Source organism: Camelus bactrianus, chromosome 4, assembly GCF_048773025.1.
Source record: "Camelus bactrianus isolate YW-2024 breed Bactrian camel chromosome 4, ASM4877302v1, whole genome shotgun sequence".
Classification (NCBI taxonomy): Eukaryota; Metazoa; Chordata; class Mammalia; order Artiodactyla; family Camelidae; genus Camelus; species Camelus bactrianus.
Genome location: NC_133542.1, coordinates 65,079,825 through 65,102,922, shown reverse-complemented (window position 1 = coordinate 65,102,922; position 23,098 = coordinate 65,079,825). Strand labels below are relative to the sequence as shown.

General features: G+C 44.6%; 1 protein-coding gene across 5 annotated transcripts in view; it reads left to right on the top strand.

Annotated features, from left to right (window-relative positions):
• The first annotated feature begins 11,812 nt into the window (after nucleotides 1–11,812).
• CDK5RAP2 (CDK5 regulatory subunit associated protein 2) overlaps nucleotides 11,813–23,098 on the top strand; it is a 167,473-nt gene continuing 156,187 nt past the window's right edge. For 2 of the 5 annotated variants that reach the window (XM_045513130.2, XM_010950351.3), the window contains exons 1-2: nucleotides 11,813–12,032; nucleotides 20,961–21,028. In XM_045513130.2, coding sequence (XP_045369086.2) covers nucleotides 11,977–12,032; nucleotides 20,961–21,028 — 124 coding nt within the window. In that variant the 5' untranslated portion in view covers nucleotides 11,813–11,976. Of the gene's footprint in view, nucleotides 12,033–20,960; nucleotides 21,029–21,756; nucleotides 21,803–23,098 lie in introns of those variants that run through there. The other 3 variants (XM_010950349.3, XM_010950347.3, XM_045513129.2) reach the window with 2 other exon arrangements.

Below are 23,098 nucleotides of genomic sequence, written 5' to 3'. Positions count from 1 at the left end.
CTATAACATCCTTGAGAATGTTGATTCATTCTTTGCAACCCCTTGATAAAAGAAGGTTGAACAATCCTTAACTTGTATCCCCCATTGCCTAGTGAAGCCCTCTCTTATTGTGCATATTTTATTATAAATACTTGTCATTTTTTGTCTTCCCCAGTAGACTCTGCATTCCTCGAAGCCAGGAACGTTGACCCTTCTGTCTTTAGTATCTGGCACAGTGCTGGCATATTGTGAGTACTCACAGATGGTGGTTTAAAACAAAAGGTATTTGACAGATACAGCACTTGGTCTGTGAACTTATTTGGTGAAGTATCATAAGATATCTATATTCAGTGGGTCAGACAATATTCCTTATTTAATAGTGATGTCAGCATATGGGGTTCAGAGGGTCTGAGAAACTCTTGAAATTACATGCTTATTTGTGAATGCAAACACTTGGGTTTTTTTTGTTTCTGGAGGAAAGGTCCATACTCTTAATCATATTCTCTAAAGGACCTATGATCCCCCCCAAATGAACAGCTACTCTGATGCCAATTACTTTGTGTATGTCAGCAATAACCTCCTCCCCCACTGAATGAAAACTGGTACAGCCTTGACTCAAGAAATCCACTTCTGGGAACCCCTCATAAGGAAATGACCTAAAAAAGCAGGGACTATTGTGCAAAAAAAAAAAAAAAAAATTTCCCCCCAGAGTTGTGTATAAAGTTAAAAAAAAAAAGGGGACAAACTCTAGATGTTCAACAACATGGACATGGCTTAGTGCATACACCTGTTGAATTAACAAATGGTCATTAAGAATAAGGACAAAGATTAAGAACAGAATCAAAGTTAAGTGAAAAATAGAATATTTTGAAAATGTGCATGCAATTCTACTTTTCGTATTTAGTTAAAGAAATTCTTATGTATGTACACCAGGACCCGCATTTCAAATTCTTCACTGTAGCATCAACTGTTATAGCAAAATAATTTGAAACATCCCAATTGTCTGTCAGTAGAAGAATGGATAAACTGTGGTCTATCCATATATATTCTGAACAAAATTTTATACAGTAGTCAAAGATAAATGGATTACAGCTATATACATCAATATGTATAAATCTTGAAATATAATGTCAAGCAAAAAAAGCAAGTCATAGAATATATACAATATAATTTCTTTTATGTAATGGCCAAAAATAGGAGATGGACTATTTTGCTCTTAAAAATACATATGTGGGAAAACTGTAGAGAAAAACAAGTGAATGATTAATACAAAACTAAAGATGAGTTGGAAGGGAGGTGGGATGCACAGATGACTTCAAAGGTATTGGTAATACTCTTTTTTAAGTAGTGTGTGTGTATATGGGTTTTCATTGTGTTCTTTTTAAACACTGTGTGTATACACACGTACTCTGATATATATGTAACATGTCATGGGGAAATTTTTTTAAAAGGATGAAAACTGGTGGATACAACATGATTTCAACTCTGTTGAAAAATGCATACAGAAAATGTTTAGACGGAAATATCATAACTTGGTGACATCTGTACTGAGGAAACAAAGCAAATCCACTGTCTTTTATTTCATAATGATAAAAGAATAAATTCATCAGGAGGATACAACAATCCTGAATGTTTATGCACTTAATAACAGAGCTTCAGAACACATGAAGTAAAAACTGATAGTACTGAAAGGAAAAATAGGCAAACCCACAGTTATAGTTGGAGAGCACAACCCTTCTCTCAGTAACATAGAACAAGGAGACAGAAAAGCAGGAAGGATACAGAACACCTGAACAACACTGTCACCAACTTGACCTAATTGACACAGAACACTCGCTCAACAATAGCAGGCTATTCATTCCTTTCAGCTGCACATGGAATATTTACCAAGACAGACTATACTCTGAGCCATAAAAAAAGTCTTAAAAATATCAAATTATACAAAATTTGTTCTCTGGTCAGAGAATTAAATTAAATTAAAAATTAGTAACAAATATATCTGGAAAATTCTGAGGTATTTAAAAACTATATGCTTATAAATAATACATAGACCAAAGAAGAAATGAAAATAATTAGAAAGTATTTTGAACTGAAAGTGAAACACAACATTACAAATTTGTGGGATGCAGCTGAAGTAGTGCTTAGAGGGAAATTCAGAGCACTGAATGTTCATATTAGAAAAGAGGAAAGAGCTCAAATCAATGACCTAAGATTTTATCTTAAACTAGAAAAGGAAGAGCAAAATAAACCCAAAATAAGCAGAGGATAAGAAAGAATAAAGGGCAAAAAAATATATAAAAGAAAACAAGAGAGAATGTCAATGGAACTGAAAGTTGATTGAGAAATTCAATAAAATTGATAAACTTCCAGCTAGAATGATCATGAAAATTTTAAAAAGAGAGAAGACACAGAAAACCACTATCGGTATTAAGAGAGGGGATATCACTACAGGTTCTACAGACATTGAAAGGAAAGTAAGGGAAGTTTATGCCAATAAATTTGATGACTTAGGTGAAACATACAGATTCCTTGAAAGACACAGATTACCAAAGCTCACTCAAAAAGAAATAGATAACCTAAGTAGTCCTATAACTATTAAAGAAATTGAATTTGTATTTCACAACCTCCCACAGAGAACTCCAGGTTTAGATAGCTTTACCGGTGAATTCCATTGAATGTAAGATCAATTCTACACAAACTCTTCCAGGAAAATTAAAAAGGAGACAGTATTTCCCAATTCATTCTATTCAACTAGCATTACCCTGCTACCAAAACCAGACAGACATCATAAGAAAACAAAAACTACAGACTGATATCCATGATGAACACAGATACAAATATTTCAAAGAAAACTTAAGCAAATTAAATATAGGAATAGATAAAAAAGAACCAAGGTTTACTCCATAAATGCAAGGTTGGTATAATATTTGAAAATCAATCAATGAAACTCACAGACTGAAAAAAAAAAATCTTTATGATTATCTCAATAGGTGCAGAAAAAGCATTTGACAAAATCCAACATCCATTCATGCTAAAAAACATGATGATGATGATGATGATGATGGAGAAGATGATGATGATGATACTCTATTATCAAGTTTTCTGTTCAATTTAGGGGCTGGGACTGTCTTCACCTTTTAATGCTATTGCCAAGTACAGCCCTGGTACCAAAAAGAGCTCAATAAATGTTAGGGAATGAATGAGTGATGGACTCTACTGTACTGCAGTATTTACGCCGGTAAATCTGGTACAGGTGTAGATGTATACTGCAGTTTGTAGGCTTTAAAGTAAGGCAAGCCTAAACCAAAACCCAACTAGACTGTGATTTTGGGCAGCACTAAGTCACTTGTAAATAGGGATGTTTCTGAGTGACCCTGGGAAGAAACAGCACAAAGTTTCCTTCAGTGGAACAGTGCTGACGAAGCTCATTGCTACAGTGCAGGGAGAGATCTCGCCCACAGACGGGACTGCACATCCTCAAACACTGTGGCATGTGCTGATGGGGTAGGAAGTAAACTTAGTCTGATATATGGATGCTTTTGGTGTCCTCCCTTCCTGCCTTTATTTTCAGTAGCTTGCAGAACCAAGAGCCTAGAGCTCAGCTTTTTAATTCCCCCAAAACATTTTCTAAATGAGCCATTGTTATCTTTAATCACCTAGGTTAGGGGATTATCCAGCTTCATTTGAAGAAACTGTTTTTATGGAGAGATGAGATTCTTCCAGACAAAGATAAAGACATTAATGGTTGTCTATTAAGATTCTGTTTTAGCTGAGATAATAATTTGGGGGCAATTAAGCAAATTGTATAGACTCCAATGGGCCATTAATCCCCAAAGGAATTGTCTCAAGTGGAGAGGCCTTTATGTTCCGGAGCAAGGATCAGAGTTTGGAGACAGTTACATTTTGAATTTCCTTCAGTTGAAATGAAAAGGTAGCAATGTTAAAAGATATTGGTTATAGGTAAAGAATTAAGTTCATTTACTTATGATCTGAACCTCACCTTTTTTGTGTTAAAAGACAGAGATCATTAAACCACTAAATTAAGGATGAGGGTGCCAGTTTGGTATACCAAAGAGGGTGTGAAAGTACATCAGCCAAGCTAGGCTCAGGCTACATTAACAATGGACACCTACTTCAGCTGAGTTTCCCAGCAACCAGCAACATAGATTCCTTAGCAGTTACTAACGAAAGGATGCAGCCTGGAGCATCAACAGAAAATCTCTTTAACTGAGTTCTGAAACACATAGGTTGCAGGACAAAGAGCAACAGCTTTGGAAGCAGAGCTCGTTGGAACCAGAGCAGGCTCCGGAACTGCAGCGCCTTGGGCAAGTTAACAGACGGCTCTTAGTCCTACCGTCCTTACCTGTAGAGGGAATAATGCTGCTGACCTCCTAGGGTCGCACTGAGGTTAAGTGAAAGTCATACGTGGTACCAGGTGTCTTGTTTTCTGAGTAGAAAACCAGCCCACAGGCCAGTATTGGAGTAAGGCCACCCCTAGGTTTTAGGTAGATTTGGAATGAAACGAGGTGCTTTTCTCAGTTGAATTGCTGCTGTTCCTGTATTTTGGTGGTTGATCTGGGGCCAGGATGGCATCCACAGGAGGCTGGAGTAGGCAGCATGGCATCTTAGAGGCATTCCTGTGGGACCACAGGGATTCACAGAGCTGCTATGCTTGCCTATGGGAAATGGATGGGAAGTGGATATTGTGAATGAGGAGAGTGTAAGCCTTGTAGTCTGCACATCTAGGTTGTAATCCATGCTCTATTTTAAATTTACAGGGTGGAATGGGGCAGGTCACAGAACCCATCTGGGTCTCAGTATTTCCATTGGTACAGCCAAGAGATTTTGTTAAATGTTTTCTGTAAGGGCCTTTTCACTCTTGTATTCTGTTGGGTGGGGAGAAAGGAGTGGGATAAAATCATTAATTTTGATTTAAGATTTGTAATTCATTCTCTCACCAACATTTATTAAATACCTATTATCTGCCAGGCACTATAACAGACCTTAGGATACAGAACTAAAAATCTCCGTTTTCAAAAGATTCCAGGAACATGAAACTCTAGAAAGGGCAAATCTTTAATGACATAAAACAGACCATAGTTTCCTGAGATGGAAGGGAGATTGACTGGGAGTGGATCACAAGGGAACTTTCTGGGGGTGATGGAAATGCTTTATGTCAATGCTAATACAGTTGCCACTAGCCTCATGTGGCTATTTAAATTTAATTAAGATAAAAATTTTACAAATACTATATGATATCACTTACATGTGGAATTTAAATAATAATACAAATGAGTCTATATACAAAGCGGAAAGATTTATACAAAACAAACTTATGGTCATCAAAAGTGGAGGGCATGAATTAGGAGTATGGGGTCAGCAGATTCAAACGACTATACATAAAATAGATAAGCAACAAGGATTTGCTGTAGAGCACAGGGCATTATACTCAATATCTTATAATAACCTATAATGGAATATAATCTGCAAAACATAAAAAACAAAAATGAATCACTATGTCGTATACCTGAAACTAACACAATATTGTAAACCAACTATACTTAAAGAAAAAAGATAAAAATTTAAAACACTTAAGTTCCTTGTTTACGTAACCACACTTCCAGGGTTCAGTGCCCTCACGTGGCTAGTGGCTACTCTACTGGATGGTGCTAATTTAGAACACTCCCATCATCCCAGAAAGTTCTCCTGGAGAGCACAGTCCTGTTATCCTGGCTGTGGTGGTGGTTACGTGGGTATACACATTTGCCAAAATACACCAGAATGTATACTTAAACTGGGCGCATTTTACTGAATGTAAATTATATCTCAATAAAATTGATTTACTATAAAGTCCTGCTCTCAAGAAGCCCAGCCTCAAAGAGGAGACAGGCAAGTTAAGGGACAATTACAGAGCTGTGTAAGTGCCATAAAGGAGACAAGACCAGGCTGTTCTGGAAGTTCAGAGGTGGGGCAGCCATATAGGTTGTGGCCCAGAACATTCTCTTAAATTATGGTTGGGGAAACTCTGGGAATTAGGCAGAGAAAGGGAAGGAAAGGACCCTTAGAACCACTAGCATAAAGAGTTCCTTTGGGAGAGTTAGAAAAAATGCCCCTTCTTTGAAACAGACCCAGCTTGGGGAGCAGAGCCCACAGCCTGGCAAGCAGAGCACGGACTGCATTTCAAGCCTCCACCTGTCCTTTGGCTGGGTGTCCTCATACAGGGCACGACCTGTGCAGTGTGCCTGGTGGCTTGCCAGACAGACAGGAAGGCATACATGAAAGCAAAGGGCCTTTACATTCATCCCTTTGAGGAAACAGGTGTTGCAGCCACCTGCTTGTGGTCCTCCTTTGCTAGGTCCTGACCTGCTCTCTCAGTAGGAATTCACTGCATTTAAGGGAGAAGCAAAGTTTACCATCTCCTCCTGCAAATCACAATCAAGACATCAAGATTCTTCTTCTCTGCAGAATGTCCAGACAATTGATTAGTTCAATTATCCTTTGCCTACAGCTGTAGCTGTTTACATATTCAAATGTGCAGCTGGGAAGGGTGCTTGAAAGCTCTCCCCTTCTTAGTATCTTTTCCCAGAAGGCTTTGACTCTTAAAGCCAGCCTCTGGGTTTAGCTGCATGGGGATCTGGCCGTGGTACTAAGCATGATCAGTTTGGGCAGGGAGATCTTGATTTGGGATGTACCTATGTCTTGGGTAACTATCAAAAAAAAAAAAAAAAAAATTCAGTTCTGGGGAATAAGAAAACTGGGTCCAAGTTCCTTTCTCTGTGACTAGCTTACTGTGTGACTTTGGGAAAAGCAGTTCATGTCTCTTGAGCCTCAGTTTCCTTATTCATAAAGGATAACAAACTTGCCTGAATTACGAGAGACCATCAAGGAGAGTGACATGGGCTTTGTAATAGGTGCTGCGTCAAATAGCAGTTTTATTTTATTTCTGCTGGCTTTAAAAAGGGAGGCGCTGGTGCCCCTCTGGCACATACAGGTTTCCACCCTGCTTTTGCAGGGCATCGCTCTTGCTTGTAAAGCACCTTTCCCCAGCCTCTCAGTCAGAATGACTCATCTCTTTTCTTCTTTTTGCCCCTAGAATCTTACTCTTATTTTTCTTATACTAGCAAAGTATTAAAGATGTTTTACTTTTATTTGTTTGTACTTACTTATCTGCATTTTAACCAGCTTGGGATTCCAGTAATTTCAGTGAAAGGTGCAATGGCATAGTGACTAAAAGCCTGGGTGTTAAAGTAAAATCTGGGTTCAACTCCCAGCTCCACCACTTAGCTGCTGTATGTCCAGGCAAATGCCTCTCCTCTCTAAGCCGCAGTTTTGTCAACTGTGAAACTGGAGCATAATCAGTCTCTGTTTCATATGGTTATTGCGAGGATTGAATGTAAAGTTTTAACACAGTGCCTGGCACAGAGAAAGAGCTCAATACACGGTAGCTCATATCAGTTATTCAAGTAATGTCAGAGCAGTAGGGAGCCTCAGAGTTTTAGTTTTATGCACTGAGCTTACAGAAAAGACAGTAGGATTGGCAGGTCCAAGGTCACACCATGCTGATAAGTGCTACCCTCTTGAGCCCAATAATCTACATGCTGTCCCTTTGATATGGAGTATTTCTCATTCCTCTTTCCATTGTGAGAAAAAGTCAGGACTTGGGGTTAATTTGACAAACTGGCATTGAGCACCTGCTGTGTGCACAGCCTGGAGCCAGATGTTGGTCCTATAAGGCATCCCTCGCTTAGCGACCTAGCATGATATGGGGAAGATGGTGGGAGTTGGTCAAAGATTGCTGATGGTGAGGACTGGCTGGGAAGAGTTCTCACGAGCAAGGGGGCAGGTGCCATGCCAGAAATGCTGCTGACCTTGGGACCAGACAGACCTGGGTTTGAATCTTGGCACGCACCTATGTATTCAAAGGTGTGTGGCCAAATCTGGGATAATTTGAGTCACAAAAGAAATAATGATAGTAATGGATTATAACCCACAAAATCAAGCAAATATCCATGAGTCCATACTGATTTAAACAGACAGCTGACTAAATGGGAGAGAAGAGAAAGTTCTTCCTTACAGTGGAATTCCAATTAATAAAGATAGAAGGAACGATAAAAACAGGACATCACCAACTGGCAAATAGCACTATGATCATTGCTTTGGGTAAGAGTTATCAAAGGAAGCTAAAATCAGGGGGTGAAAGTTTGATGAAAAGCAGGCTATTTACATAGTTTCAAATATCACCCCCAAAGTACTTATTAATTATTAAAAAAACAATAATTTTACCATGGAGAATCTTGGCAGGTAACACTTAGCGAAGAGATCAGAGTTAACAGCACCAATTAATGAGGCATATTAATAACATCACCTGCCTCCTGATACCCCGAGAAAGGCAGAGCATCACTTTCGTGGTGTTTTTGCCAAAAGTGCACAACCTCAGTTTAATCATGAGGAAGTACCACACGAAACCAAACTGAGGAAAAGTATCAAGTAACTGGCAAGAACTTTTATAAAGCGTCAACATCATGAAAGACACGGTGAGAGGAACTTCCACAGATTGGAGGAGAGTGAGGAGACATAACACCCAAATGCAGTGTGGAATCCGGATGGATCCTGGGCCAGAAGAAAGGCATTCATGGGAAAACTGATCAAATGTAAATAAGGAGTCACACTGTAGGAAATCACATTGTCTCGATATCATTTGTTAGTTGTGACAGTTGTGCTATGGTTATATAAGATGTTCATATTTTAGGAAGCTGGATGAAGGTTATACAGGGAAATTTTTGCACTATTTTTGCAACTTTTTATAAGTCTGAAATTATTTCCAAATGAAACGCAAAGAAGGACAGGAAGATAGAGAGAGAAACGAAGGAAGAAGTGTGGCCTATGGCAAATCTCTTCCCCTTCCTGAGCCTTAGTTTCCTAACCTGTAGAGCAGAGCAGTCATCCCAAAGCACTGTACAGTGTTGTAAGGATGACACGAAATAGTGCAAAGTAGCAGTGTGTATGTACTGAAGCTATAAAATGTTATTCTTGCTGTTAGTAATGGCGGCTCATGTGTCGAACTTCAGGAGGGTTTTACCCCAATGAGAAACATCTGGTTGCAAGCAGCTTCCTCCCAGCCATCCGATATGACCTTGCCCAAGGATATAATAATGCCAGCTTTGTGGCTGGGTGGCTGTCGTCAAGGAGATGGCGCCAGACAGCCCAAACAGCTGGTGGTAGTGACGTCACCTCCAGGCTTGGCAGAAAGAAAAGCCATGGTGAGACAGAGATGGGGCAAAGGGCTTCGTCCCTGACCATGCAAACAGGAAAAACAACTTCCCAAATAGCCTATCTTTTGTCCAATTGATTCTATTTTTGGTTTCCAGGTTCACTAAAAGGTTCAGCACAGGAACCGGTAATATGGTCCTCTGCTGAATGGGCAATGGATTAATCATAAGGAGAACTGCTCAAAGGCTTTCTTCTGCAGTTTCCAACATATCTAATGCAACCGTGGGAGCTCAGTATTCTATGTCCCACTTGATACATGGGAAAACCAAGGAGGAGGAAGGGCAAAGGACCCCAGGTCACAGGACTTTCCAGAGCCAGAATCCAGGCGCCCAGTCTTATTGCCCACACTAAGATGCGTCTCATGGTCACCCTGAAGCAGTTGCCCAAGGAACAGAGTCTGGTGAACATGTCTCCAAAATACTGTTGTCTGAATGTAGACCTCATCTCTTAACCCTGAATTCTAAAGTGGAGAAAAACAAACAGAGAAGACAGGCTTCCTGAAACAATTAGCATTTTGAGGTTCAGAGGGACCTGGGCTCAAATCCCAGCTCGACCACTTACCAGCAGGGAGACCTGGAGTAAGTTATTTTTAGCTCTTTCAGCCTTAGTCTTCTCATCCGTAAGTGAAACGGGGATAACAGTAGCACCTATCCTGAGGGTTAGGTGTGGTGGTGCCTGTGACATACCTGGTACAAGGGTCACATCAGAAACGCTCACAACGTGCACATCCTCCTCCTCGTGTCCTTTCTCAAGAGCTTTCATCTGCTGGGTGGAAATTCAGTTCCTTTGTTTGGGAAGTGATGATTTGTAACTTACCTTCCCTCATCAGAATAGAGTTGGTGGTATGTTAGTAGCTTTGAATCAACACAAAGATATCTCCTCCAGAGCTGTGAGAACCTGAGACATCCATCCAGGCCAACGCTGTTACTCACAGATGAAGATGTTGAGGCCCAGAGAAGAGGTTCGGGCTTCCAAAGACCACCAAGAGTCAGTGGCAGAACCAGGGTGGGAGTCCTGACACCCCAGCTTCCCTGCCTTTGTACACACTCACTCACTGGTTGAACTTAGCACTGGCAAGGACTCCTGGTACCAGGGATTCAAGAACTGCCCCTTTCTGTTGTGCCATCTGGTTCCTGCCCTCTCTCTTTCTAGCTGTTATTTTATTGCTGATTCTGGGAATGGTTGAAGATCTGGGGGAGGAAGAGGTATAGGTTTGTGATTTGTAGCCTTCACTAGAAGTGTGTGTGTGTGTGTGTGTGTGTGTGTGTGTGTGTGTGTGTGTGTGTGTGAGAGAGGGGGGGGGGAAGGAGAGAGGGGATTACCATTGACTGAGCTACTAAAGGTGTCTTAGGCCATCCCCACATTGTCACAGAAACCTTGCAGGGTAGGTATTAGCCCCATTTTCCAGACTGGTCGAATCCTTCACTCAACATACATTTTAAACACCTGCTGGGTGGGTGGCAGGCACCGTACTAGGTGTTGGGGATACAGCTGTGAACAATTCAGAACACAGTCTGTGACCTTGTGGAACCTCCAGTCTAGTGCAAAAGGAAGGCATTCTAAAAAATCACATAAAGTATGGAGTTGCAAAATGTGGTAAGTGCCACAAAGGAAAAATACAGATTGCTAAGAATACAACACAGGGCTTGATGTAGACCAGAGTATTAAAGAAGGCCTCTTTTGAAAAGAATGAGGAAACTGAGGCTGAGGGAGGACGAGTACGTGATTACAGGGAAAGTCACCAACGACCCACTCACCCATGTTTTCAGTTACTTTCCTCCAGGACTTAGGACTCTCCTGACAGTCTGCAGAGGAACGTAGTAACTCCGAGATGAAGAGAGGGAGGCTGATTTCACTGGCCAACCTCTGCCAAAATTACCTAGGTGTTTGGCGATTTCTATGTGTTTAAGAAAGGCCGCCAGGGTTACGCAGGGAACTGAGGACCTGGCTCCAGTTGACAGACTTACTGTGCATGACCTTGGGCGGGTCTTTCCTCCCTCTGAGGCTCAGTTTACTGATTAGGTGCTTTTGAGCCCTACAGGTAATAAAAGGTCACTAGGCGAGAGACTGGAGGAGTGTCCCTTACCACCAAACTCTGAGAAATGAGCTTATTTGGTTCAAACTAAATGTGCAAATTACTGCTTGAGTTGGGATCCTGCCTGTAGGATTTTTCTAAAGCGAACCAGCACCCGATTATTTGAATATCAACTCAAGGCGGACCCCTTTCAGGGTCATTATTCTAGAAAAGCACACACCTGGTTAGTAACTCTGGGGGTCCCCAAGGTGCTGGATTCTCACCTCCCGCTTAAATTAACGGCCAAGGCCGCTTCAGCCCTCAACCAAGATGGCGCCGTCCTGGCCTCGGCCTGAGTGCCCTCACTAAAAATGGCAGCCGATCTCTCGCTTTCCTTGAGTCTTGCAGGCCCAAGTGCGGAAGCTCTGCCCTTAGTTAAGATGGCGCCCACCCGCGCTTCCCTGCCCGGCCTCGGGACCCGGCCGGTCGGCTTCACCGCGCGCGCCTCGGTCACCCCGCCTCGCTTCCGTAGGAAGAAGCGCCGTTGAAGATGGCGGCGGCTGCGGTTTGAATTCCAGCGGCGCCGCCAGAGTCCGAACAAGAGCTGGGGTGGAGGGGGCGGGGCCCTGGGGAGCCAGGCGGGTCGCGATCGCGCGGGGAAACCATTGGCGGCGCCGCCAGACACCAACGCTACCATCTCCTCTGTGTCCGTGATGGACTCGGCGTTGGAAGAGGACATCACCCTCCCCGGGACGCTCAGCGGCTGCAGGTGCGGCCCGGACTTTGGGGGTTCGCGGGATCCGGGCCGGGGTTTCCGTTGATAGGGGTTCGCTCCTTCTGGGACTTGGGGTTTGCTCTTGAGGCTGTTTGAGGTATCCTGACACGGGCAGTGTGTGATACGGGTTTTCTGAGGGGAGTCTCTTTGGGGACCCGCCCACTGAATGTAGGTTATTGGGGGTCCGGACCTGCATCACACGTAGTTATTTCGGGACGTAGTTTGAAGAGGAGGCGGGGGACAGGTGAGGGGTTCTCTGAAAGAACTGGTTATGGGGAGCCTTTTGGAGCGTGCCATTACTGGGTTCTGGTTGAGAGGCAGAGACCTTGAGGGTACGTGGTGATTCATTCTTGTTTGAGGGGAGTTTGCTTTCTCTATGGGGACCGTAGTTGGTCTGTCCAGACGTTGCTTATGGGGTCACATCGTGGCCAGCAAAGCTCAGGCAATGGAGTGCAGTGGTTAAGAACCTTGGCAGGAGTTGAGCAGAATTGGATTCAAATCCAGCCCTTTAAACCAGCTAGCTGTATGACCTTGGTAAAGTGGCCTAACCTGCTCTCCCATCTGTAAAATGGGGCTAGTAGTAGTATCCACTAAGCAGAGTTGGGGTGAGGATTAAAAGAGAAGATACCTAACCAGCAATTTGTTTGGCATGTGTAGTGCCTGGCACATAATCAGTGCTTTAAAAATGGTTCTGTGTTGCCGTTAACATCATCATCATCATCATCATCAGATCATCATCATCATTATCAACCAATACCAATTGGGGAATAATGTCTGAGACTGGCTTCCCAATGGACCTGTTTCCCAAGGGGCAGTTGCAGTCCACAGTACTGCTGGGGCGGGGGTCTCTCCTGGTAGAAAGGCCTGACAAAGCCCTGCCTGCTACGGTGATAGGGCCCTTTGATTGTCCTGGGCACCTGATTGGGGAGTAGCAGAGGACTTGGAGGAGATCCCTAACTGAGAATCTGCGGTGTTTATCCAGCTCTGCTAGGGACAGTCTGCTTCTTTCAGTCAACAGATCTAATTGAAAGGGTGACATGTTATTTTTTGCTCAAATCTGGATGCTTTTAAGAGTTAAAATGGGTACAATTAATATTTACGTCTGGACAGTGGGCATAAACAGGTCCTATCTTGGGCAAACCTGGACAAATGGTTACTTTGTTTACTGAGCACCTACTATTTATCAGGCACGGGTCCTTTATACTACAGCCTGAAAGATTTAAAATGTAAATTTGATCCTCACAGTCTGCTGCTTTATGTGTTTAGCGATTCTCATTGCCATTCGGGTAAAGTCCATTATTATTCTGTCAGACAGCTTTTCTCATCTCGGTGCCAACTGGCCAAGCACTTGGTGTTTCAGACCTAGATCTGGCTGGGATTCAGTCCTAATTCTGCCACTTAACAATCCTATGACCTTGGGCAAGTCACGCACCCTGTGTGAGCCTCAGTTTTCATCATCTGTAAAATGGGTGAGTCCAAAAGGGTCTGACTCAGGGTAGCAAGTCAATAGAGCATCAGATATTCTCCCTTCCCTTCTCTCCCTGCCTTTGCAGGACCTGGATGCTGCATACATTCCTGGTAACTAATCTATTATGTGCTTCAGACCCTCCCTGGTTCCTCACCACCCTTGGGATGAAATTCTTTAATGTGGCTTCCAAGGTCCTTTATCACCTGGCCCCATCTACTCCACTAGCCTCCTGTCCTCCCTCTCCCTTCCCATCTCCTCCCCAAGCCCTTCCCTCTGCTGGCTGCCAAACTGTCCTGAATGATCTGCCTTGTTCTTTCTTCCTGCTGGGCCTGTGCACTTGCTGTTCCGGCTGCCTGGGTTGCCCTCCCTCCTCCCCTTTGCCTTACTGTTTTTCAGGTCTCAATTTAGGCGTCACTGCCCAGAAGCCTTCACTGACATTCTTCCATACCCACCTGGGCCCTCTGAACTCTTCTAGCCCCACCACCACTGCCCCATTCACAGCCCTTACTGACTTCACTGACTTTTATTGATTAGTGCTGTCCAATCAGAATGTAATTTGAGCCACGTAGGTAATTTAAAATTTTCTAATAGCCACATTCAAAAAGTATAAAGAAGCAAGTGAAATTAATTTTAACAATATGTTTTATTTAACCCCATATTTCCATATATTACCATTCTAACTTGGAAACAAATAAAAAAAAGATTCATGAGCTATTTTACCTTCTTTTTTTATCTTTAGACATCTTTGAAGTCCAGGATGTGTTTTACCACATTTGGATTCACCACATTTCAGGCACTCAGCAGGCGCACATGGCTGGTGGCTCTTGTGCTGGACACTACAGTTACGACTGTGAACTTGTGTGTCTCCCAGATTAGACTAGGACCTGTTTGAGAACAAGGGCTGCATTTGATCATCTTCGTAACTCGAGTTCCAAACCTGGTATCTGGCTCGTAGTAGGTGCTCTGTAACTGTTTGTTAAATCACTGAATCAGCAGTGATCAGTTGAGGTGACCGTTTTATCCCCCTTTTACAGATGAGGGCACTGAGGTTCAGAGAGGTGAAGTGAATGGTCTAGGATCCCACAAAAAGTACACGATCGAGTGAGGATTTAATTCCAGGCGTACAGACTCCAGAGCTTGGCTCTCAGTACCCTGTCCTGCCTTCCAGCTAGTTCTCTGAACCAGTTCTGAGAGGATTCTGGGAGGATTTTACGGAGCTGCTGGTATTTGAACCGGCCCTTAAAGAGTCGCAGAAATGTCTGAGAGAGACAGCTTCTCATTGGCTGTGGAGTGGAAGAGAAAACCCCTGGAAGAAAAGCTCTTTTTATGCTAATATGAGCTCTTCTGCTTGGTAGTTTCCACACCCCAGTTTTAGGGACCGAACAGGAGTCCAGTTTGTCCTTGGACTTCTGTTGAATTAGGTTGGTGTGTGTCATTCTCTCCAAACCTGATCACCTGGGGGTGCCCCGAGAGCTCCAGCCTGTGGGGTTTAGGCCCAGATCCCGGTCCTGGAACCTTGCCCGAGTGAAGGCCCTCCTTCAGGTCCTGCCTGATGGTCTTGAAAGAACCTGGGCTTTGTCTGCAGGATGCCTGCATCCAAATCCTGCTTCAGCCAGTCACTGGCTGTGCTGCTTGAGTAATTCACATAGCCCTCCTGAGCCTCAGTTTCTCTTCTGTGACAGTATCTATTTTATTGGGTGACTGTAGATGAAGCAAGATTGTGTGTATTAAGTGCCTGGCACTGACTGGGGAGCAGTTTCAGCGTTAGCGATTTTAGTTTTACTGTTACCACATGGTACTGTTTCCTGGACAAAACCCTCCTCACCCACAATCCTGGGTTCATCCCTTTGTCTTCATGCCCAGGATTCTGCATCCCCTTAGGCTTCCTAAGGCCTGGCCCGGGCTTCTGCATCTATGGGTTCCTCTAGCACGTGGACTTTCAGTGCTGTCTGTCTGGTTAGGGGCAGACCAAAAAGAAATGCTTCCTGTAAGTGTGCCCACAATTTGTATTTTCTCAGGCAAAGAGTGCCTTCTTGGATTTCGTAGAAGGAGGTCGAGAAAGAGAATGGTGGCATGAAGTTTCTGGGCTTGATCCAAGGCCGACCTTGGACCAGGGGTACCCCAATTTTGAGGAGGTGCTCCCTGTCACCTCTGTAAGCTCAGTGAGGGCAGGGAGCACATCTGGCTTGTTCCTCACTATATCTTTAGACCCAGAACTGTGCTTGGTGCATAGTAGAGGCTCAACAAGTATTTGTTGAATAAATCAATTTTATTCAATCTCTGTTTGCAAAGATAAATACCATGAAAGTATGGGCTCCATACTTAGTGGTGAAATGCTGCTTTGTAATCACCGTGAGAAAGTGCGCAACAGTGTTAACTGGTACAGTCTTCCTGGAACACAATTTGGCATTAAAAATGTGCCTTGTGGTTTTTTTCAGCAGCTCTACTAAAATCTGATTTATATGCCATACATTTTACCCATTTAAAATATACTATTCAGTGATTTTTTTTAGTGTATTTACTAAGTTGTGCAATCATCGTTATAATCTAATTTTAGAACATTTTCATCATCCAAAAAAGAAACCCTGTGCCCATCAGCAGTCACTCCCTGTTTTTGCTTGGACTGCTATAATGAAAATACTGTAGACTGGGTGACTTAGAGACGGCAGGAATTTATTTCTCATGGTTCTGGAGGCTGGAAGTCCAAGATCAGGGTGCCAGCATGGTCAGGTTCTGGTGAGGACCCTCTTCCGGGTTGCAGGCTGCCAGCTTCTCATTGTATCCTCACACGGTGAAGACCAGAGAGAGGAAGCAAGATCTCTGCTAATCCTTAAGGGCTCTAATCCCATTCATGAGGGCCCCACCCTCATGACCTCTTCTAATCTTCATTACCTCCCAAAGACCCACCTCCTAATGCCATCACTTGGAGTGGGGGTAGGGTTTCATCATAAGAGCTTCTGGGGTACACAAACATTCAGTCTATAGCACCCCCCTTTCCTCATGCCCCCTCCCCCAGCTCTAGGCAGCCACAATCTACTTTTTGTCTATAGACTTGCCTATTCTGGACATTTCATATGGGATTATGTGGTCTTTTGTGAGGCTCATCCACATTGTGTCATGTGTTAGTACTTCATTACTTTCTGTGGCTGGGTGGTATTCCATTGTATACACATACCACATTTTGTTCATTCATTCATTTGTTGATGACATTTGTGTTGTTCTGCTTTTTTTTTGGCTCTTAAGAATAATGTTGCTATAAACATTTATCTGTGTACAAGTTTTTGTGTGGACATAAATTTTCATTTCTCTGGGAGCAGAGTTACTGGGTCAGGTGGTAACTCTGTATGTTTAACGTTTTGAAGAACCGCCCAGCTCTTTTCCAAAGTGGCTGCACCATCTTACACTCTCAGCAGCAGTGTATGAGGCTTCTTATTTCTCCATTGCCTTGTCAACACTTATAATTGTCTGTCTTTGATTATAGCCGTCCTTGGGGCTGTGACATGGTATCTCACTGTGGTATTGATTTGCATTTCCCTGATGACTAATGATGTTGGACATTTTTTCACGTGCTTATTGTTGTGGGTAAGGGGTCAATGACCTACAGTCCTCAGTGAAAGAATTCACAGGAGACTTGGAGTCATAGCACACGGCAAGTTTTTAGTAGTTAAAGAAACAGCACAGAGGGATAGGCACTCTGGACAGTGAAGGGGCTGCGTCTGCAGGTGGCTATAAGGGCTTCTCTGTGCCTCCCCATCTCCTGGGATGAAATTGTCCCTGCTCTCGAGCACACGTGCTCACTCATATTTAGAAATCCCTTAATTGTACATGGGAAGGAAAAGAGAAGAAGAGTATAAACCAGGGCCCCAGAACATCTGGTTTACCGGTCTTCAAGTTTTTTTCAAGTTCTTTGTTTTGAATTCCCCGTTCCCCTGCCTGCTTTGCCCTGACTGTTTCGTCCTTATCACTTATTGTATAATTTAAAATCCTTTGCCCATTAAAAAAAAATGGGACTATGTTTTGACCCAGCAGTTCCACTTCTTGTTACCTATCTGTGTAGAGAAATCCTCATGCATGTGCACAGTGAGACCTGTAGAAGGAGATACAAACTTGTTTGTAAAAGGAACAACTTGGAAACAGATTGAATTACCATCGGGGGAACCTGGTAAATACACATCCTTTCACAAGTGTCTTTCAGACTGAGACCCATTGACAACTCATGAAATTCAATTTAGTAAGTTGCAACCAGAATAAAAAAAAAATAGAGCAGAATAATAGGCATTTCAAGAATGAAAGGTAATATATTTCCTCTATGGGTTGGGGTCAGTAAAGCTGGAAAAACCCTTCTGTAGAATGCTTTGTAGGAGTTAAAAACATGGAGGGAGATCTATTTGTACTGTCAGGAAAACATCTTCAGGGCACATTAAGTGAAGAAAAGATGCTGCAAAGTGATGTATACAGTTATATGCGTAGACAAAGGTCTGGAAGGATACATGTCTTGCTGACAAGAGTGGTTACCTCGTAGGAGGTGACTAAGTTGGGAGCAAGGAGTAGTCCAGAAGAACTTTAAGCTTGTCTATATATTTTTTATTTATATGTTTTCTTTCGTCAAGAATAAGTGACACAGAATGACAAGTGCAGTTGGTGGCAGTTGTTTCCCAAATGTGATGTCCAGTCCATCCCTGGCTCTCTTAACACTTTGGCCATGAAGCACTCTGTCCTCGTTGGGCCTCGTGTGGACGGTCAGCTGTGGGCCGCCATATGCAGGCGCAGGCGGGTGGTGGCTGGAGCAGCGTAGGAGGCTGAGGTGGTGGAGTGCACGTGAGTGTTCGTTCATTTCCTCAACAAACAGTCAACAGCAGCCGTGGTGACTGCAGTGTGCCAGGTTCTGGAAGGCAGAGGTCCTCGGTCCACCTAGACCTCCCCACGCCCCACCTGGGGGAAGGCGGTAGGGGTGCCAGGGTGGTGCAGAGGTTAAGAGCATGCATGGGTTTTGGAATCAGGCCTCTTTGTGTCTTTCAGCTTATTCACTTTGCTGGGCCTCCGTTTTCCTCATTTAAAAAAATGGCAACAGTTAAAAACTACCACCTACCGCAGAAGGGCTGTGGTGAGGACGAAGTGGGAGGCCACCTGTCCCTGAGTGAGGTGTCCGCTCAGCGTGGGCGCCCCTGCAGGGTGGTGGTTGGGGTTATGCTGTCTTTTGCACGTGAGGAAACCGGCACTGACCCTGTGTCCCATTCAGTAGGAGCTTTGGGTGGCCGGGACGCAGGTGAGTAGAGGAATGGACACTGAGAAGCCTGGGTCTTTGTCTCAGCTTTGCTGCTAACCCTGGTGATTTTGAGCAGATAAGTTCCTTCCCTTTTGGGGCCTTAGTCTCCCCGCTCCCTGCCATCCTAAAATCACATCTTCGCCCTCTTTCTTTGCTTGCATAGTTTTGATTTCTAGTGGGGCCCCGCGAAGCCCCAACCTTAGTTCTAGGGCTAAGAGTGAGTGATCAGAATGGAACACAGAAAGCTGAGTACTTGAAGCTGGAGGTGTGGCTGGAACTGACTGGAGACTGCAGATGACAGAGATTCATGGCATTTTAAAAGTGGGCAGGTAAATCCCAGATGGAAATTTGGCAGGAACCAGGCCAGAATTTCTGCATTAAATAGTGGTTTCTTCTAAGAATTGCAATGTCAAATGTTATTTTTCAAACTGACCTGTTTGCCTGTTGGAAACTTGTCTAAGACCAAATTCTTTGGCTTTGCCTGCCACGTGGTTTTCAACCGTGATTGATCTTGGCTTGAGGAATCGATGGGCCATTTCCTCCAGTGGTGGCAGATTAATGGCTGTGGTGGAGAGAACCCCAGACTTGGGAACGTGGAGCCCAGACTGTGGGCCAGGCTTGGCCTGTAATCTGGTGTATGACCTTGGGCCTCTGGGCCGCCATCTGCAAAAGGTGGTAGTTGAACTTGACTTTAATTTTTAAAATCCAGTTTAGAAAATGGAGTTTGTCCTTCTAGGAATACTTATTGGAGGAAATTGAGAATTGTAGAAAATTAAAAAGGAGGAAAATATCTCTCATTTCCTTACAAATGACGATTTTTAATACTTCACTTGTCTTGTTACATATATTTGTGGCCCACTTAGTTTCTAAGGATTTGAGGTGACTTTAGTGTACATGTACACTACATTTTTTTGTACATGTACTTTTTTTTCAAAATTGAGGGCATATTTTACTACAGTTTTTTTTTCAGTTATCCTCACAGCAGACACATTTTATGTCATCATTTTCTTGATGATGGAATTTTATGATATCCAGGTTTTTGCTCGGTTCTGATCTTAAAGGTCTGTTCCAACTCCAGAGTTATCTGAAGAGCAGATGGATTTGTATTTAGAGGTGTGGAAAGAGCAAATTGCCAAGAAGTCAAACTGAGCTTCCACTGACTCCTAGTTTACAGCTTGGGACAGGGAAGCATCATTGGGAGTTAGACATAAAAAGGCCTGGATTCTGGACCTGGTTCTCCACTTAACTGTTGTGAGACTCTGGCTCGGCTGCTGAAATTATCTGGCCTTAGTGCCTTCCTTTAAAAAATGCACAGACCCACAGGGAATCGGGCAGTTCTCATGATGGTCAATCTCTTATAAATTACAGAGCATTGTATGTTTCCAGGTGACAGCAGTATTTTGCTCCCATTTATGGGGCACTCACAGTATGCCAGGTGCTTGCTGGGCCCTTGGTGTCTTGTTTAATCATCAGCTACTCGATGAAGGAGCTGCTCTCCTCCTTTCACAGGTGAGGGAAGCGAGGCTGGGAGAGGTGCGTGGCAGAGCTTAGCATAGAATCCAGGGAAATGTGTTTTGTGTTGAACCACACCTTCTATGGTTTAGTTTTCTGTCAGTATCTCCAGATCCTCGCTGAACCTATTTTTATAGTTTGAGCAGTAAAACTTCTTGGATCAGTGAAATTTTGCATTTTTGTCTGATACCCTTAAAGCATCTGAATTGGTGCCTGATCCTTGGAAACTTAATTTGGGGTCGTGATAGTCATGTTAATAACGATAATGATAGTAATGACAAAAACAACCATGGATGCCATCTACTGAGTGCTTACTCTCTGCTAGGTGTTTATATACACAAACTCATTTAATCCTTACAGGTAGAGGGTGGTATCGAGACTCAAGAACATCAGTAGCTTACATGCGGCCTCTGCACCCAGCACATCTGTGGCACACAGAACCGTTGATGTGTAAATGAATGAATGAGTGACTGGCCAGGCTCAGCTATTAGGTGTCAGAGCTGGGACTGAGCCCTGAGCCTGAGTTCCTCACCTCTGCACTGCGAGTCTCCCAGGCAGCTCCGCGGGTCCCTCGCTGGCCGGGGCCTGATGACGGTCCTGTGTGGTCCAGGCAGCCTGATGGTCTGTCGTTCAAACGCTGACTCACTCCTCTCTTATCACACGTGTTCTCTCCTAGTGGCCTTGTTCCCAATCGACCAAAGGACCTGGATGGCGTCAGCCCCACTGCTGGCTTGGGAAATGGTGGTAAGTACACAGAGCTGGGCGTTCTCTTGAGTAAGAATGAGGGACAGATGCTAGGCTGTGAGGGCCTCGAGGCCTTGAGCCCGGGCCTGTGCTTTGATGTCTCTGGGCCCCAGAGCTGCTCTGGCATGGCCTGATGCTCCCAGGAGGTGCTCAGTATTTTATGTACCTGTTGACCTGCCATTCACCTTCTTTCATAAACCCTGGACCGAGGGACTGCTGTCCTTTGGGCCATATTTCATGAGTTTCATTTCTCGCTACCAAGCTGGTAGGGGTTCAGCCAGTGTTTGCTGCACTGAACGGCCAGGTGGAGGCTGGATGTTGGAGTGGTGACTCGATCAGGTGTGGAGGGTCTGCTGGTCCCTGCGGCCGAGTGGCTGGAGGCCCTGGGGGGCTGCCGTCCAAACTGGAGTGTGCCAAGGCCTTCCTGGCAGGCTGTGGGCTCCTGTTTGCTTGCTCAGGCCCCGCATTCCTACGCGGGCCTGCCTTTTGGAGACAAATAGTTGGTTAGACCGCAGGAGACGGCGCTGAGTAAATAAGCAGCCTGCTGTGTGGAAGCTGGATTTTGAGGAGACTCTCTGTTGTGCAGTTTGGGTTTTGCTCAGCCTTCTTCATAATTTTTGTTTCGGAAAAATGTGAATGTCCTAAGGATCTGTGGGAGGTGCTGATGATTTGCTTTGCCGAGGTATCGTGTAGAGATATTGTGACTTGTGTTCTTTTCCCTTCTCCAGAGTGATGAGATGTGTGCAAAAGGAAGAAGTTTTTAGAGCAGACGATGTAAGTTTCACAAGGTTTATTTCTGGAGACTATTTTAACTGACAGGCCACCCTCAGGTTTTCCTTTAGAACCTGTTAACTTTTACTTCAAACATAAAATCCAGCAGTTCTGGTTTCACGTCTTCCTGCCCGCGGGCAGTTGGGAGCAGAAAACTGGTACGCCTGCTCCTTAATTCAGCCCACATTGTTCATCTGCTTCGTGCCAGGCTCTGGGCTGAGCCCTGGGATTCGGCCTTGAACATGGTTGTGATCAAGCCTAGAGGGTGGACCGTGAAGGATTAGCACGACAGGTCACATGGAGGTGGAAGGGGCCGTGAGGGGTAAGAGGGAACTTTACCCTCCGACGGAGGAGGTGGGGCAGGCAGGAGCTTCCCAGGAGGCTGACCTGGGGCCGAGACTTGAAGAATGAGTAGGACGTAGGTGGGGGCGCAGACCCCGGGGACAAGGCACAGCCCGTTTGAGAAGCAGGGAGGCAGACCTGTGTTCCTTCATCGGGCGCCCAGGACTCGCCACAGTCTGCCCTGCCTGACTCCTGAGCCTCCTTCCTGCTGAAGGCTTCTGAGCTCCCTCCTCTGGGCCTCCGTGGGGCGGTGGGGGCATTTCTTCTCCCTTTTACCCTCATTTGTGTGCTGCCTGCCTGCGGCTTGAGACTCAGCTCCAGCTCCCCGCCTTCTTGGCTCTCCCCAGGCTGACTTAGATCCGCCTTCCTCTCTGATCCTTGTGTGTTTCACTTCCTTTCATTTCCTTCATTCCTATTGGCTCCTTAAAAAGCACCCAGAATCAGACCGCTTCTCCCCCGCTTATCTGCCTCCCTTCCTGGCTAAGCCCCGTGTCCTCTGGCCTGGATTCCCCCGGCACTTTCCTAACTGATCTCCTTGTTTCCCTCTCGGCGAGGCAGTCAGAGGTGCCTGTGAAAACCTACATCCTATCACATTACTCTTGAGTTCAGAATTCTCCAGCAGCTCCTTGGCATAGTGAGAGGCACCTACAAGGCCCCACACAGTCTGCCTACCCCGTCTTCTGCTGTCCTCTTTGGTTATTGCTCTCCCGTCCATTGGCCTCTTGGCTGGTCCTCAGATCCACTAGGCTGGCTCCCACCTTGGGCTTCTCCTTGTGCCTTCTCCATGTCTGCCCAGCGGTCACCTTCGCAGTGAGACCCTCCTCAATTTCACCACCTGATTTGAAGCTGCAGTCCTCACCCCACCTTGGTACTGGTAATTCCTATCCTTACCCACTGTATTTTTCTCCAGAGCATTCATCACCTTTGAATGTTCTCTGTAACTGCCTATTGTTTTGT